At 53.0% G+C, this 16,175-nt stretch overlaps 1 protein-coding gene across 5 annotated transcripts in view; it reads left to right on the forward strand.

Annotated features, from left to right (window-relative positions):
• The window catches only part of LOC144142632 (protein kinase C-binding protein NELL1-like), a 98,462-nt gene extending 82,447 nt beyond the window's left edge, over nucleotides 1-16,015 (forward strand). For 4 of the 5 annotated variants that reach the window (XM_077674280.1, XM_077674277.1, XM_077674278.1 and 1 more), the window contains 5 exons: nucleotides 7,809-8,548; nucleotides 12,003-12,225; nucleotides 12,319-12,395; nucleotides 12,978-14,306; nucleotides 14,975-16,015. In XM_077674280.1, coding sequence (XP_077530406.1) covers nucleotides 7,809-8,548; nucleotides 12,003-12,225; nucleotides 12,319-12,395; nucleotides 12,978-14,306; nucleotides 14,975-15,112 — 2,507 coding nt within the window. In that variant the 3' untranslated portion in view covers nucleotides 15,113-16,015. Of the gene's footprint in view, nucleotides 1-7,808; nucleotides 8,549-12,002; nucleotides 12,226-12,318; nucleotides 12,396-12,977; nucleotides 14,307-14,832; nucleotides 14,877-14,974 lie in introns of all 5 variants that reach the window. The other variant, XM_077674279.1, reaches the window with a different exon arrangement.
• Nucleotides 16,016-16,175: the final 160 nt, after the last annotated feature.

The raw sequence follows: 16,175 nt of genomic DNA on the forward strand, positions 1-16,175 counted from the left end.
AATCAATCAATCAATCAATCAATCAGATCGCTGTGCTGGCACTGAGCTCGTCATGGGCCTTCATGGTGTTATTTGTCTGCCTTGGTCGAGCTCTTATCCCCTAACCATTTCTAACCCAACCCTATTCTGCGTACCGCTGTTCCCTGAAAATACAGCGCGCTCGCTTAACTGACAAGTGCCGCAAGGAAAATTTTCCGCATCGGAGCGCTAGCTATAAACCATTTTAATTACGTTCCCGACATTCACAAGCTAAAATTAGTTTCGCAGCGTTATTTATACCGGATACAAACATGCTGATATAAAGTTTTTCCGGGCAGTGCGTGCGATTGGGTCATTCGGGCGCCAGGCGATGTGGCGTCATTAAGAATTTCAGACGCGTAATTGCGTTTTATTGATTCCACTACGAGTCTCCAGAACTCTATATTTGGTGAACGCATTTCCCTGACGTCAGCGCGATCCAGCGCGGGGTTTAATTCAAGGCTGTGAGCGCGTTTGACGCAAAAACACGTCTTTTTTGTTTTGTTTTGAGTTTGAACAACAGTTGTTCCCTCCATACCAACTTGTGTTATTCCCAGGTGGCCCGAACCACACACACAGAAAAAAGCAGTCGCTCTTGCTTCACACACAACCTTCCCCAGCTACCGGTATACACGTTGGGATGTATACTATACTGTACGTGTGGTAATAAAAGCCAATCCGATTAGACTCGGTGACAACTTAAGAACGGCACCGGAAGTTGCCGCTGTGCCTTATCACCGTAGCCAGATGTTTCTCCGCGCGGCGCAAGTAGGGCGTTACTGGGAATATTTTGAACATGGCGTGAGCCGTTCCCGTGATTTTTTGGCCTTAATATGCTTATAAACGACTCCAGTGACGACAAACAAACTGCGTGAGACAAGGCAGACGATATCCCCCATTCATAGCAAACCCCTTTCAAAACGCACGCGCACTGACGTCACGGGTCTGGCGCTTTGGCGGAGTGATACACTACGTGAGGTGGGGCCGTTCTTGAGTTGTAACCGAGTATAGCCTGTATTGCTGCAACTTGTGCCGACGTCACTGGAATGGTGTGTTCAGCTATAGTAGAAATCAGCTACGACGTCGGCACAGGTACATCATAGCAGAGAGCCGCATTCTCGAGTGTGCAGCTTTTGTAGCCTGTACAGATACCATTGGCATGTTTCGTAAATGTTTATTGCTTGTGGGCAAAAATGCTACCAGAAAAAAAGGACCCTAAGTATAAAAAAAAAGTCCCCGGAAAAGTCTCCCAGAAAAAAAGGTCCCTGGAAAAAGCAGTTCTCCGAAAAAAGAAAAAAGTCTTGCAAGAAATGGCCCCAAATGCAAACCACGGGGAGGAAATGAGCCAACTTTTCCGGTTGTTTTAAGGGCGAAGCCCCTTCGGGATTGGGGCTGTTGGAGTCTCCTGTCGTCGTCGTAATCGTCGTTCGTATCATGTAGTCACGGTACTAAAACCGGTAAACTCGCTTACGCCTCGCGCCAGAACGTAACGCGTGCTAAAAAAAACACTGGGACACTCGTTTACGCCTCGCGCTAGAGAGCTTCGTGCTTCAGACAAGAGACTTTAACAGCAAAGCTGTGTACCTGTACCGCCCAATGAATGGTTTCATCTCCGTTGGCAAAAACGCCAAGGCGCCAAGAATACTTATACACCGCATGCTTCGCCCGCCACCAAGTTTCATGTTAGTGGAGATGGCCCGGGATTTTTAATGAAGGAAGGGGGAGGGCGTATAACAGTTACAATCTTGTTTTTTTACACCCCTGGTTTGTACATTTGGAAACATCTAGATGGTAGCGCACAGTGTAAGTGCGCTACCATCAAGATGTTCCAAATCCAATACCAACTAGCCCAGTTGTCACTTCTGTGGTTTGTAGATAACGGATCACGGCACTAGAACTATGGGTTGGCGTCACTGACAACGTTTCTGCCAGCAAGAAAGACGCTTTCTCTTCCTTGTCGACTCGGCGTTCTCTCGTTCAGCCGGCGAACCGCTGTGCGCATGCGCCTTAGCGTTGCCTTGCAACGGAGACGAGCTGCTTTCTTGCCGGCGCGGCATTCGTTCACTCAGTGGATGCTTTCAGATACGAGTTTCTTTTTTTTTTTGCTTATGGCGCATCTAGCGCCTCCGCGCTGAGGAAAGCTCGCGTGTCAGTTCAAGACCGTTACTTAACGAGCTTAACCTCCCGCCACGACTTGTAACTTGTTGCCCGAACGACCTTGAACTGAGAAACGAACATTTTGCGCCTATTGTGTGTTCCAACATGTACCGCGTTTTCTTTTTTTTAGTGACGGCGAGGAAAGAGCCGATGTGTCGAAATTTCGACGCACGTTGAAGATCCACAGGTGGTCTAAATCAAATCCCGTAGCCCGCGCTACACGGCGCGCCTGAGATCCCACGTGTTGGTTCGGTGCGCACAAACCCGAGTAAACATTCGCCACATCGATACTCCGCCTTTTCGATTGCCGAGAACAGCATCAGTCGAGCAACCAAGCCGTCAGCACTGTTCGTACGAAGTCTGGCACGCAGAACGTGCCTGTTCTCTGGGCAAACAAAAAAAGAAAGAAAATGAATTAGTCACTATTGTTCGCTCAATTCTCTGATCCCAACAGCTGCGCCCCAAACGCGAGTTATATACATGACGTAAATCGCATTTTATCAGGCCTAATCTTCTTCGCTGCAGCTTGAGATCGGTTTCAATAATTGGATTTGAGTTCGTTGGACAGTTCATTGCTACCACCCAAGTCTCCCCGTACAATGCCCGCCAATCCGTGCAGAAGGCAGAACGGCGACCACGCAATTGTCGCTTTATGTTCAACAAATAAAAAGTTTGCGATAAGCCTTCCGCCTGTATTCTGCCTCCGTGGGTGAACTACCGAGTTTATAAAGGGTTTCTTTCTCTTTAACACTCCGCTCTGTCCTTCCACTCCCCTCTATTTACCCTCTCCCGCACTGGGTTCTATGCGCGTGAGCTGCCTGCCGAGCTCAAAAATATCCGCAGTGCACTTTTCTTTTTCCCCTCAAACCGCACACACTTGCTGGAGATAACGCTCCGGGCACAATCCTTTCGCTCCGGTCGCGTCTAATCTGCTCCAGCCCCAAGCCAAGCCCAGCCAAGCCGCGGCGTTTCGGAGCTCGTAAACCCAATTTGTCTCGCACGCGATGGAGATCGTCTGCGCCTCCCCGGTACCGGGGGCGGCTCGCAGGAAACGCGGCTCAACACAAAGGCATGCCCTCTGCCTTTCCCTAATCTGTTTCCCTAAAGTTGGCTCAGTGATACTGCGACTGCGCTCCGCCCCTGACGGCGGCGCCTTCGTCCGGGAAGCTGCTCGGTTGGGCGGGAGGGGTTAACGATGAATTAACTCGACTTGTGTGTCTCTACCTCCCAGCCCCCGGTCACGTGGGTTGCTGGGTCGACCGGCAGGGCAGCGCTTTCCAACCCATCCGAAGGGCCCCCTCTTCCCCCCCGGGGAATTTGTGGCGAGGCCTCGGGGGTGAATGGGGAGACATAGGGAGGGGTGTGCTTCTTCGCTGGCTGGGGTTGCGACAGTTGTCATTTGGCTTGCCTCTAAGGTCATCTAATTTTCTCGCAACCCATTCTCGTTGTGTGTACGAGTGACATGTCCCCCGGACCGCCCCTTCGACATATCCCGCGGCGGGTCGGGTGCAAGCCCGCTGAGAAATGGGGAGTGTGCTGCTGTTTGGGGAAAAAAGAAACATTATTCTTTGACGATGTACACACAACTGTCTCCCCGTAAATAATAGATGTGAGGGGGGAGGTTCTGTTCGCTCCAAGAGTAGGGTTACACCGAAAAACTGACGGAGCTTTCGGTGTGTACGTTGATGAATGGAAATGAATCGTGTCCTGGGAAAATTAATGGGGGGTGTTGCAGGAATATAGGAGTATTAAAACTATTTTCGCTTACAAACTGCTGCACGAGGGCGCGGGTTCGATTCCCGGCCGCGGCGGCCGCTTTTCGGGTGCGGGCGGAAAGCAGAAACGCCAGTGTGTACGAGATTTCTGTGCACGGTAAAGATCCCCAGGCGGTCAGTATTAATCCGAAGCCCTCCACTACGGCGCGCCTCATCGCATCCGTTGCATTGAACCCTACGCAATCAAACTTACAAACCGCTGGTAGCGCTTTGCATGGACATTTAGCAAGATCACACTTTGTCTGTTAGGGGTGTAGCGGTTTTTATTTTAGCACTAAATAAAAATGCATTTTTCGCCTATGGGAGAAATGTTGGCTAGAATTCTGTTCCTGTACGGATACGCTTAGAAATAAAAAAGTTTTCGTTCATACACAAAAACAGGTTTTTCCACGATCGCAGAAAAAAGTGCATATTTTCTGTCTTTTAGGGAAAAAAATCCCAGTCCATCTCCACTAACGTGAAACCTGGGGAGGGGCGAAACATGCAGTGTATAAGTATATTCTTGGCGCCGTGGCGTTTTTACCAACGGAGATGAAACCGTTAGAAGAAGGGGGGGGGGTAGAGGTAGACAGTTTTGCTGTAAAAGTCTCTTGTCTTTGAAGCACGAAGCGTTCTAGCGCGAGTCTTACAAGAGTGTTCCGGTGTTTTTTTGTTTTTTTTAGTACGCGTGAGGTGTAAACGACGGTCCCGGTGTTTTTTAGTACGCCTTACGTTCTAGTGCAAGGCATAAACTAGTGTCCCAGTGTTTTAGTAGCGTGACTACATTAGACGACGATTACGATGACGACATGAGACGCCCACATCTCGAGCCCGTATGGGGCTTCCTTTTAAAAGCAGACCACACAACGTGGCATTTATGGTGTCAAACTTGAGCGAAATCGATTTAACCGTTTCTCCGAAAATATTTTTTTTAAATAGAGACATTCAATAATGTAGCACGCTGTAGAGCCTTTCGAAGTTTCCGGTACGTTCAGGGCCGTAATTTTGTTGCGCTGGTCGTAAAGCGCATGTATAGTATACACGCGATTGGCTCAATGAGCACCAATTCGCCGTTTCCTGTCGGCGGGTGCAACACACACGCTGACGTCATGTCCCGTTAAGGACAGTTGCGGCACGTGTCGTGTTGTCTGATCGTGTAGCCCTGATCAATCAGGGCGTGTGCGCATTGCGAGTTCGATTCCAGGTCCCGGGGATGAAGAGCTGAAACATAGACTGGTGTGTTTGTTGTGGCATTGGGTGCGCGTTGGAGAACTCCTGGTGTTCGTGCCCAGTCTAAAATCGCAACAGGAATACCGCAAAAACCTAGCAAGAATTCCTGGCGCGCGACAAAAAACTTTGTTGTGACAGCAGAAGTCCTGTTGTTACGACAAAGATCACACATTTCTGTCGTAACGACAGTCAATTTTTCAACGACAAACATTCCTTTAGTCGCAACAGAACTGCCCTTGACGCCAGTCTTCACAGTTGGGAATAACATTCAAACCATGAGCAAGTACTGATGGAACACCATGATCACGACAAGACGAATTCGGCACTACGGAACATCCAAAAGAGGACAAGAATACGACGCACGACAGAACATCACCATCACGACGCGACAGGAATTCAACAAGACTACAGTACTCCACGAGAAAATACGACAAACTACAGAAATTTTTCTTGTCGGCATTTTCGACTGAGTGTTTAATCGGAATACCGTATTTATTCAAATGTAAGGCACTCACGATAAAAAAGGCGAGGGTGCAGTTTGGAGAGTCCAAGAAATCTCCACTTATATACTGAGTTTCGGATATAAGGTGGGGTATGACTTCGAGACTACGAATTTTGGAAAGAAACCTCGCCTTATATTCCTATAAATACGGTACTTCTTCTGTAGCTACATAAACTTTCTGCGTATGATAAGTAGCAGCAGTGAGGATAAAGGGACCATGAAAACGAAATACATGTTTAGCGCATTCAAAAGACCGCTTTGTCCCGATAACAATGATAGCAGTTTTGTGGCGAACTTCGAAAAACTAATGGAGGTGTTATCAAAAACATATGAGCCAGTGGCTGCTCCCCAGCCGCTTTCCGGTGACGTATCTGTGACGTCACAGATTCTTGATGGTGCGATTGGCGGCCGCCGGAAGAAGCCACTGCAAAGAAACACGGCTGAATGTTTGCCTCGGGTTCCTTTTGATCGCATCACTTGAATGCTAACACGCATTTAACACACTGATGAAACTGTTTCAGTGCTGGTCCATATTACGTCACTACTGGCCATGCTGTAGCGCGAAATTTGAATGGTTTCCGATACTTCCTGCTATTTTTTGGTTTAAAAACGTCTTTCGTGGCTGGAATGAAGCTGAGTAAGTTTCTCAAGGCTATTTCTTTCAAAATTAGCAAATTTGTGTTTTGTCTTCCTGGTGCCTCTGTAAAAAATGTATTGATTAGGTAAGTTATCGGCATACTCCGACTACATGGTCCTTGACCTCAGTCAGATTCAAAGGGCAGACGTCACTATTAATACAAGCCCAATCGTGAAGGGCATCCAAGTATAGGTCATGGATGTAGTTTCCACTCCGTTGGCGATGCCACAAATACATGCGGCTGTTGACCGGGGCACACCGCGAGGGCTCAGCAGCGCGGTGCTGCTTGCCACGAAATCGTGGCTGCCATTCCCGGCTTTGGGTGCCGCAGTTTTCCCCCTGGAAACATGACTCTCAGCCTGAACCGTGCCGTTGGTGAAGCGAGATGTTGTGTTTACACATGGGGGTAAAGAATATCATTTGGTGCGTTTTTCAGATGCTTTCAGTTCCTCGGCGCGTCTAACTAATGCTTTCCGCCGACGTGTGCTCGTTCGCCGTGGGTGTTGCCGTAATTTTAGCGGTAAACGTCGTCCGTGTTGAAAGCAAATGAGCGACAAAGAAAAGCCATTCTCGAGGACGCTAGTTTAGGCTCGCCTGCATGACACGGGCAAAGATAATTCATAGCGCAAATAGACACGGAACAGTGGGCACAGTCGAGGTCAGAACGGCGGAAATCTTCTGTCATCGGCACCATTTTTAAGTACCCCATAGTTTCATACTAATATATTAGTATAAAACTCGATGGAGTGCCTCTTCCATTTTGTTCGGCACACGCTGCCCCTGGGTCCTTATCCAGTCAGTGGTCGGCGCGGTAGCTTTGATGTTGAAATTTCGCGCATACTGATTTTCACGTTTCAGAGCTGTGTCATATGTGCAGCTAATTTTTGTTTGGCTTGCTGCGTGCTTCGTGTGTCTTTGAAGATTTAACGATCAAGTCGTCGGCGATAAACGTTTCACCCGTTCAAGGACTCGTTTGCACGTGAATCTTTAGTTTTTAGATGCAACAGTTCTTCCTGGGCGTACAACCCGCCCTTATACCCTGGTTGTGATCATGCGGGCGTCAGTCGGATGCAGGATCTTGGGTTGCAGTGCTCTAAGACTGATACCCGAGTCTTTGTACAGCGCGCACTTCAGCAAGTCCGCGAGCACCGCGTGTAATCGGACCGGGCGATCGGATTGTACAGTCGTCCACCGGCTTAGCTTGATCACCACGTTTGGCTTCAGCGTGGAATATCCCAAAAGTTTCTAACAACTGTTGAAACGAACGTGTAGGACTTACGAGCCCCCTTAAACTTCAAAGACTTGCAGCAGTTGCGACTAAATCACCTTTTAAAGCTGGAGGAGACTATAAGTGGGTAAGGCGTTGTTCCAGATAAGCCTGTGGACGACTGTACGAGTGCGATGCGGTGGGGTTTTCGGTGTGGGAAAGCTGGAAGAAAGAGGCCCAGAACTGTCCGACGTGAGGCCTAACAGCTGATTTCTTCCTGCCCTCTCCTCTCCCACAACCCAGCGGCGGCGCCAGTGTCCCTCCGGCCGGAGCTGGACCTGATCGAGGCGCTGGGCAACGCCAGCTACGCGGGCCTGGAGCCAGCCAGGGGCATGCACCGCTGGAGCCCCGCCGTGCGCCTCTCCAACGCCAGGGCCCGCCACGTGGCGCTGCCCGCCGACGCCGCCAGGCACGCCGCCCGCCTCCTGCTGCTCTCTTCCTCCTCGGGCGACGTCACCGTCATGGCCACGCTGCGGCAGGAGGTGCGCAACGTGGGCGCCCTGCTCTCGCTCACCTACCCCGGCGGCCGCGGCTTCCTCGAGCTCCAGAGCAGCGGGCGCCGGGACGAGGTGCGGCTCCACTACGTGTCCCGGCAGGGCCGCCAGCTCGTCGAGACCTTCCCCTACCGGCTGGCCGACGGCACGTGGCACAGGCTGGCGCTCACCATCAGTGGACCCAGCGTGCAGCTGTACGTCGACTGCAACCGCCTCTACACGCGCATCCTGAGGCAGCCCATGGACGCCCTCCCCCACGTCGGCGACGAGGACGGGGACAAGACCTGGCAGCTGTGGCTGGGCCAGCGCAACGCTCGGCACTTCCACTTCAGGGGCGACCTCCAGGACGTCCGCGTCGTGGCGCAGACGCAGGGCGTGCTGCTCCAGTGCCCGCAGCTGGACGCCCAGTGTCCCACCTGTGGTCAGTTCCACGAGCTCCAGGAGGCGGTCGTCCGGCTGGAGGGATACGTCAGCAAGCTGACGCAGAGGGTGAGCACTCGGTCCTTGTTCAAACCCCATCGCACTTATTCCTCATCTTCGTGTGCATCAGGCGGGGGCGAGTTTCTGTAAGCAATTTGTTTTCCCTTTTGTGAGAGACCATCTGTCGCCGCGCGAACGCCCTGGCCTTGACATTTCGAACTGTCGTCGGTCGCTGTCACCTCGTGCCGACACCGTATCCCGGCATCACAAACTGGAACCTCGCTCTGTTTTCCGTTAACTTCATCGTAGTTCATGTCTTCCAGGGAGCGTTGTTCATGGCGCAGCCTCAGAGGGCCACGTGCGCCTACATTCTTTGTCAAAGGTCCCAGTCGAACATGTCCAGGAAGAATTAAACAAGATTTGCCCTTGCACACATTTCCTGCATACACGCTTTGGGCGTTGCTCACTCACTTCGTTCAGAATGTGGCCAAGGGGACATATTTTGTTTCAGCGCGCACTGTACTGCAGGTAGGCCTACGCGCTTCAAGTCAGCGTTCCGGAACGTGCCAGACTCGGCGTTGCGTGTTTCGTGCGGCGATTCTGTTGGCGGGCGAGGTCGCTGTAGGAGTTGAAGCGGGGCCTTGCTCTGCGCACCCCCGCATGGCTCATTAATCTTGCCGGCTGTGACACAGCTGCGGTGAAAAACCCCGCTCTCTTCAGCGGTGCCCGTTTGGCGCCCGGGTGATCGATGGGATTATTCTGCAAGACTGCCGCGTCTACTTGTTTTTTTTTTTTTTTTTGCTCTCTGCCGGCACCGACATTTGATCCTTGTTAAGAATTTTCACCGCAAGATGGCGCTGCGATGTGTAGCGTCACTGAATAACAGGCAGAGAGTCAACAGCAGTTGCTAACTTGGGTCGACAAGGCGACAGTTGCCACCACGAAGGTGCTAGGGGAAAGCTTCAGTCGTTATAGCCACGATAAAACTTTGGGGGCACCTTCACTTCACTCCGAACTCCCGCTACTGCTTGGGCGCAGTGCTCTGGGAGCGGAAATCGCCTAGTGGTAGTGTCGCATTCCATTCGCATCCGCATGCCCTATCCCTCGTCTCCTGCGAGAAAAATGGGAATTCGAGTTAGCGAGTTTTTTGCGTTGTGCCGGACTCTAAAACCAGTTTGTCCTCATTTTATGTCCGCCGACACACAACTTGGCTGAAGGTGTCAGCTCGGGCAAGGGCATAAACGCTGCGAATGGTAGCTTAGACGGATTGCAAGTCCTGTGCTGGTACGACGTGCGGTGCACTCCTTAATTGACTGCATGTGCGCAAGGATCGGGCAGATGGAGCTCCAAGCTTGTGCAGATAAACGCGTCTATCATCGCGTGATGGCTTTGCGTTTAGTAACGTGCGTACTCCGTAGTAGGTGCTTTACTAGACCAACGTGAGTCCAATATCTCTCGTGGGCACAATATAGCGTGCGCGACAAATTCCGGTATTTGTGCGTATATTAATTGACTATTAATGTACCGTATTTTCCGGTCTATAAGTCGCACCCCCCTTAAAGCTGCAGTTTTCCCGAAAAAAAACATATACAAGTCACACCGGTGTAGAAGATGCACCGGTGTACAAAACGCACTTGTTAATCAGGTAAAGTCGCAGAGGATTACTTCGTTAGAAAGTGCAGTGAAAGTACACATCGTTGCTGCGGCCGCCTCCTCTGAACGCATCCCCCGGTAAGCAGTGCTAGACACGTGCATCTACCGTCCTAAGTCTAGACAGAGCGAACTTTTCACACATGGTTTATTGATACACACAGATGGCATGTACGTACAGCGTTTAGGCAAAAATATCGAAGCCTTCTTCCTCCTACTCATTAACAAATAATTAATTAGTTTAGACCTTAGAGAGAGAGAGAGAGAGAGAGTACTTTATTGGGCCCAAATAAGAAGACTGGTCTTATGCCTTCTTTCTTGCAAGGGTTCGGCCGACCCCATGGGAGTCAGCGGCCTCTCTTGCTATTCGGACCAGGGCCTGTTGATCTTCAGCGGTAGAGCTGTGCAGCGCGGCCTCGCACTGCACATCGTTCTGTATGTTTAGCAAATGTGTGCTGTGTATAGAGCGGTGTCTCTTAATGTGCGCTGACATCGCGCAGCACACAGGCACCTTTTTGAGCGCGGACCACGCGCGGTCGCCACTTACCAAATTTATTCCATACATAAGTAGGGAATGAACGAACGAAGGGACTGCACCAACGAAAATTCCGGAAAGTAATCGCGGCTTATACACCGGAAAATACGGTAATTAAAGCGCGATTCTTGATTGTATCTTTGTAGCTTCGAATATATCAATGGCTGTTGAAGGCTTATATAACATAAGTGTACGGCCATGTAGTTGTTTGTACCTTGCTTCATCGTGCAAATATGCTCGCCTCAATAGCGCAGAGTAACTAACCTGTTTTAGCACTATCACGGGTGATCGATATCCGTTGCATGTGCCTATACCTGCGAATCGTGAAAAAGGGCCATATGGCCGAAATTGCCATTGCTTATTTTACTGGAAGTTGCTTACCCTTCCATTATAGTACGCGCATCATAGCCAAGCTGAAGTTACGGATTATTAAATTGGCCTCATTCGTTTGTGGAAAACCCAGCTTACGGCGATCCTGTGCGTCTACACCAATTAGGCACTTCTGCTATGACGAGTGGTCTGGCAGGAGCTGTGTGAGACGGCACTTCTGGTGAGCAGTGAGTTTCGTCATGTCTCCGGCTGACCTTGATTCCTTCAAAGGATAATTAATTCTTCCCTGTGCAGCGGGTGTGGTGAGGGCATATCCGTAATCCGCATTCCCATTCAATGCGAAGCACTCGACACAACGCGACGTAAACACTTTGCAGGGCTGTAAAATAAAACACTCCTTTGCACCCACCATACTGTTTATTTAGCCTATGATACAGTGTTTTCTATTCGGCGCATTTTAAGTTTTTAACAGATGAAATCTGCACAGTTCCTTTCACATCACCATAACCATTCTGGCCCTACATACCAGGAATGTCTGCCTCTAAACTGTTCAATTTTTACTTCCCTATTTCCGTAGGTATACTTAACACGAAGTTACCTTTTTGTTTTGGTGCTCTTTGACCCTCGTTGGCTTTACGCCACAAAACCAACGACCTTCATCAGGAGCCATTCCTTTACGCTCCCATCGATTCGTCTTTCGCCAAACGGCCTAGTAGCCTATCTTCCATAAACAAAGGTTGTTCATCATCACCTCGCGTTAAGGATCCCCAGGTGGTCGAAATTAATCCGGAGCCCTCCACTAGGGCGCGCCTCATCGCCTGCGTTGCCTCGGCGCGTTAAACCCTACAGTCAATCAGTCATCATCATTAAGCCAGGTCCGTGGATTTTTTGGGGAGAGTGAATGATCTTTAACGTTACTGGCACCGTCTGCTGTGATGTGTTCGTGTTAGGGTTCGTGTTATTAGCCATTCGTCCCCCAACGGTTTCTGGTCTACGTCCCCTTCGCAGCTAGCCGAGGCGGAGCAGCGGATCGCGTCGGTGGAGGAGTGCGAGTGCCAGCGCAACTGCCACGTCAACGACAGCGTCCGGCCGGACGGGTCGGTGTGGGAGCAGGACTGTGATATATGCACGTGCTCGCGGGGCCAGGTCGAGTGCCGGCCCATCAGCTGCCCCGCGCCGCCGTGCAAGCACCCCGTGCTGCAGCCGGGAAAGTGCTGCCCGACTTGCCTCAGTGAGTGGTGCCGCCGGGGCCTCTTGCGCCCATGCACACTGAGTGAGGCGACCGCGTCCTGACCTGTACCCACACGCCCCTCTCCTCTTGCAGAACGCTGCTTCCTCAAGCAGGTCCTCTACGACCACGGCGAGCAAGTGACGCAAAAGTGTGTCCAGTGCAACTGCAGCGTGAGTGTTGCACTCTTGTGGAGTTTCTTCGCGTTGGTAAACAGCTTGAAGAAAAACTGTCTGGGGCAGGAATGTCCGCAGTTTCTCACCAACTGCCCTAGGTTGGCGGTGGACCCGGGTTTGAATCCTGGACCAGGACAAATTTTTCTTCAAGTGCAAAGTTTCTGAGAAAGCTGTACAGCTTTCCTTTGTACAGCTTTGTACAATGGTTGCATTGAGGTAGATGTCAAATTTTTCTTCGCAACCGCTGTTTTCACGGAAGTTCCTACAGGAACAGCCGCGGAAATGACCGTGGTTTTGTAGCTACCAGTATTTTGACGTCAATCGTTAACGACGCCAGCGCTTCTCGTTGGTGGGGCGTTACCTGCACCATTTTCGCCGTTGCAGGCTGCTTGACATCGCGATGTAGGGCTGCGAGTATTTCGCGAATGCAGTAGCGTCTTCTTTGCATCCTTGAACGAGGAAACGGCTAGTCGCAGCTGTCGCTCATCAACAGCCTCATCAGCGTAGCAGTGATAAGATGCGTACACCAAAAGAACTCACCTTCCTCCAAGTTTACTCACGGCGTGCTAACGTTCGCAGGATGGCCAGATGACCTGCCGGCGCATCGACCAGAAGACGTGCCCCGCGCTGAGCTGCCCCGAGTCCCAGCGGTTCAGCGTGCCGGGCGAGTGCTGCATGTTCTGCCCGGGCGTCGACTACTGCGGCCGGGGCCACGACTGTGACGCGCGCGCCACCTGCGTCAACCTGCAGACCAAGTACGCGTGCCAGTGCCGCTCGGGCTACGCCGGCTCCGGCCACGTGTGCGAGGACGTGGACGAGTGCCTGAAGGAGGGCGGCTTCGACGGCCACCACTGCCAAGCGTCGAGCACTCGCTGCGCCAACACGCCCGGCGGCTACCGCTGCGACTGCCTGCCGGGCTTCGCGCGGCTCGACGCCTTCAGCTGCGTCGAGGTGGACGAGTGCGCCACGGGCCAGCACGACTGCCACCGCCTCGCGCGCTGCGTCAACACGCCGGGCAGCTTCGAGTGCCGCTGCCCCGCGGGCTACCGCGGCGACGGGCGGCGCCAGTGCGAACCCGTGTGCTCGCGGGGCTGCCTCAACGGCGGCAGGTGCGCGGCGCCCGAGACGTGCTCCTGCCGGCGCGGCTTCGCGGGCGCCCGCTGCGAGCGGGACGTGGACGAGTGCGCGGAGGGAGTGCACGGCTGCGAGCCGCGGAGCTCGCGCTGCGTGAACATGCCCGGCTGGTTCTACTGCGAGTGCCGCGACGGCTACGCGCCCACGGCGCCCGACGGCTCGTGCGAGGACGTGGACGAGTGCGCCCTGGCCACGCACACGTGCCACAGCACGGCCACGTGCGTCAACGAGCCGGGCTCCTTCGCGTGCGTGTGCGCCGACAACTCTAGCTGCTCGCTCACCTGTGACCACCTGGGCGTCGAGCGCGCCGACGGCGAGCGCTGGCCCGCCGGGCCGGACCAGCCGTGCAGCAGCTGTAGCTGCCGCGCGGGCGTGGCGCGCTGCGAGCGGACGCCGTGCCGCTGCGACGCCAAGCTGGTGGACCTGCGCTGCTGCCCCGAGTGCGACCGGGCCGGCTCGTGCGAGCACCCGGCCAACGCCGGGGCGCTGCTCGCCAGCGGCCAGCGCTGGATGCACGACTGCCAGCAGTGCGAGTGCCTGCGTGGAGAGCTGGACTGCTGGCCCGTGGAGTGCCCGCCGTTGCGCTGCGCGCGCCACTCGCTGCGACCCGGCGAGTGCTGTCCGCGCTGCGACGACGACCGGGACGACGACGAGGAGTGCGCCGGCGGCGGGGCGGCCAACGTGAGCGGTCACCGGGGCTGCCTGCACATGGGCCGCACGTACCGGGCCGGGGAGCTCGTGCCGCTGGACCCGTGCGCCAGCTGCAAGTGCGCGGTGAGCCCCCACCACCGCCCGCTGCGACGTGCTGGTTTTGGCGGGAAAAAAGAGCGCGCCGCCGACGGCTAATCCAGGGCGGCCGGTGCATGATTAGTGCTTGTTGGCTCGCAGAGTCTGTTGCATGATTGCCAAACAACCGTTGGTGGTCGGAATTAACCAGCCGGTGTCACCGTGGCAACAAAGTAGCCTAACGTTAAGAACTGTGACGGTGAGTCCTAGTGTTGCACGCAACGTAGAATGCGACGGACCGTTACAGAAGCACCATGGAATTAACGCTCTGGATCGCGCTGCGGCGCAACGGATCCGAACGTTAAAATATTAGCTGACTGCTCTCCCTGCCCAGTTTTTCCCGCTTTTTTTCGCATCTCCGTGCCGTCCCTGGTTTGGCCTGCGTGTCGGCGGTGCGCTCAGCCCGGACTGTTCGAGGCGCTGCCTCCTAACCGCATGTCCGCTGTACCGCTGCTTGTTCCAGCAAGATATGCCGCTCTAACACCCTCTTTACCCCACTTCTCCTTCGCCGCAGGTACCCGAGCTCTTGGTGAGCAATGCGGGCTTTAGTGTTTTCCGGTAATTAACACCCCCCTTCAGCTGCATGCATGCGCGACTAACCGCTGGCGCCGAGCCCGACGGGGCCTCTCACCCCCAATCTCTCCCGGCCTCCGCAGGACGGACGTCTATGCTGCCTCTACTCTGCTGACTGCCTTGGTCGCACTGATGGTCCCGGCGTTTCCGAGCTGAGGCCGCCAGCCGGCCACCACGAGGGGGAAGACCACCACCACCGCCACCACCCAAGCCGTCCTTGAGTTCCCGGCCTCCCTTGTACAGCGTTAATTTATTAACCCTAACGTGTAACTTATTTCGACACCCCCTCCCCTCCCCCTACCCCCTTTCCACTGAGAAATCAAACTCACACGACACACATTTTGCTGCTACTCGCGGGAGGCGCACATTCCACCAGATCTCAGCGACATTCCTCGCGCTAGCTCGCCCGCCCCCACATGGCATTGTTAGCAACGAAGCCAAAGAACTCCTGTTGACAACACGCGCGAGAAAAAAATAGGTCTATTATATTATACATATTATATATAAATATTATAAATATTATATATACTATTATGAAAGGTATAAAATACACGCGGACTGCGCTTATGTGCGATGCAATGTACATTAAGAAGACAAACCTCTTGCCTCCGGGGTCGTGTTCCCCGGAGGTGTGGGAGGGAACAGCGAGGCCTTAGCGTGACCGCAGGCATGTTGCGTGTGTATGTATGTCTGTGTGCGTGTGTGTGTGTGTGTGTGTTGTGTAAATAGGTTTTCTAGTCTCGTCTTGGACAGTGAAACCCTGGCGGTTTTTTGACGAGCAAGATAAGGAGAGTAGGGAGAGATTACCTGCCAGAGCGAATACCTCAGAGCCGCCGCCACAAAGCCGCCGCCGCCGCCTGCAACCTCTGTCGTTAGGGGGCGCCCCCTCTCTAGGTGCTTTTGTACACACACAAGCTTCGTTTTTTATAGCGTGCCTCCTTTTATTTGGCGAAATACCCGTGACGGGGTCATGCAATAGCACCACCCAAATTGCCGGACCGCGGTCGTTTCAAACGGCCCGCGGTTCCTGGCCACCCGGCGAGCTAACACCAACCCCCTAGTCGTTTTTTTTTCGCCTCTCCTACAACTTCCTTTTTATTTAAATAAAGCCTTGGTTGAACGCCGCTGCCTAGTCTGTGTCCAGTCTATCAGAGTTCATTTGTGGAATAACTACGTCGCAGCGCATGACAGCGCGATGTTATAACCTTCGTTATAAACAATCGTTATAACGGAGTTGGTACAGAAAGCGTTGTTCGTTATAAGTGATAATTCGTTAAAACAGTT

The sequence above is a fragment of the Haemaphysalis longicornis genome, unplaced genomic scaffold (assembly GCF_048455015.1).
Source record: "Haemaphysalis longicornis isolate Haplotype H1 unplaced genomic scaffold, Haemaphysalis longicornis Haplotype H1 scaffold_6, whole genome shotgun sequence".
NCBI lineage: Eukaryota > Metazoa > Arthropoda > Arachnida > Ixodida > Ixodidae > Haemaphysalis > Haemaphysalis longicornis.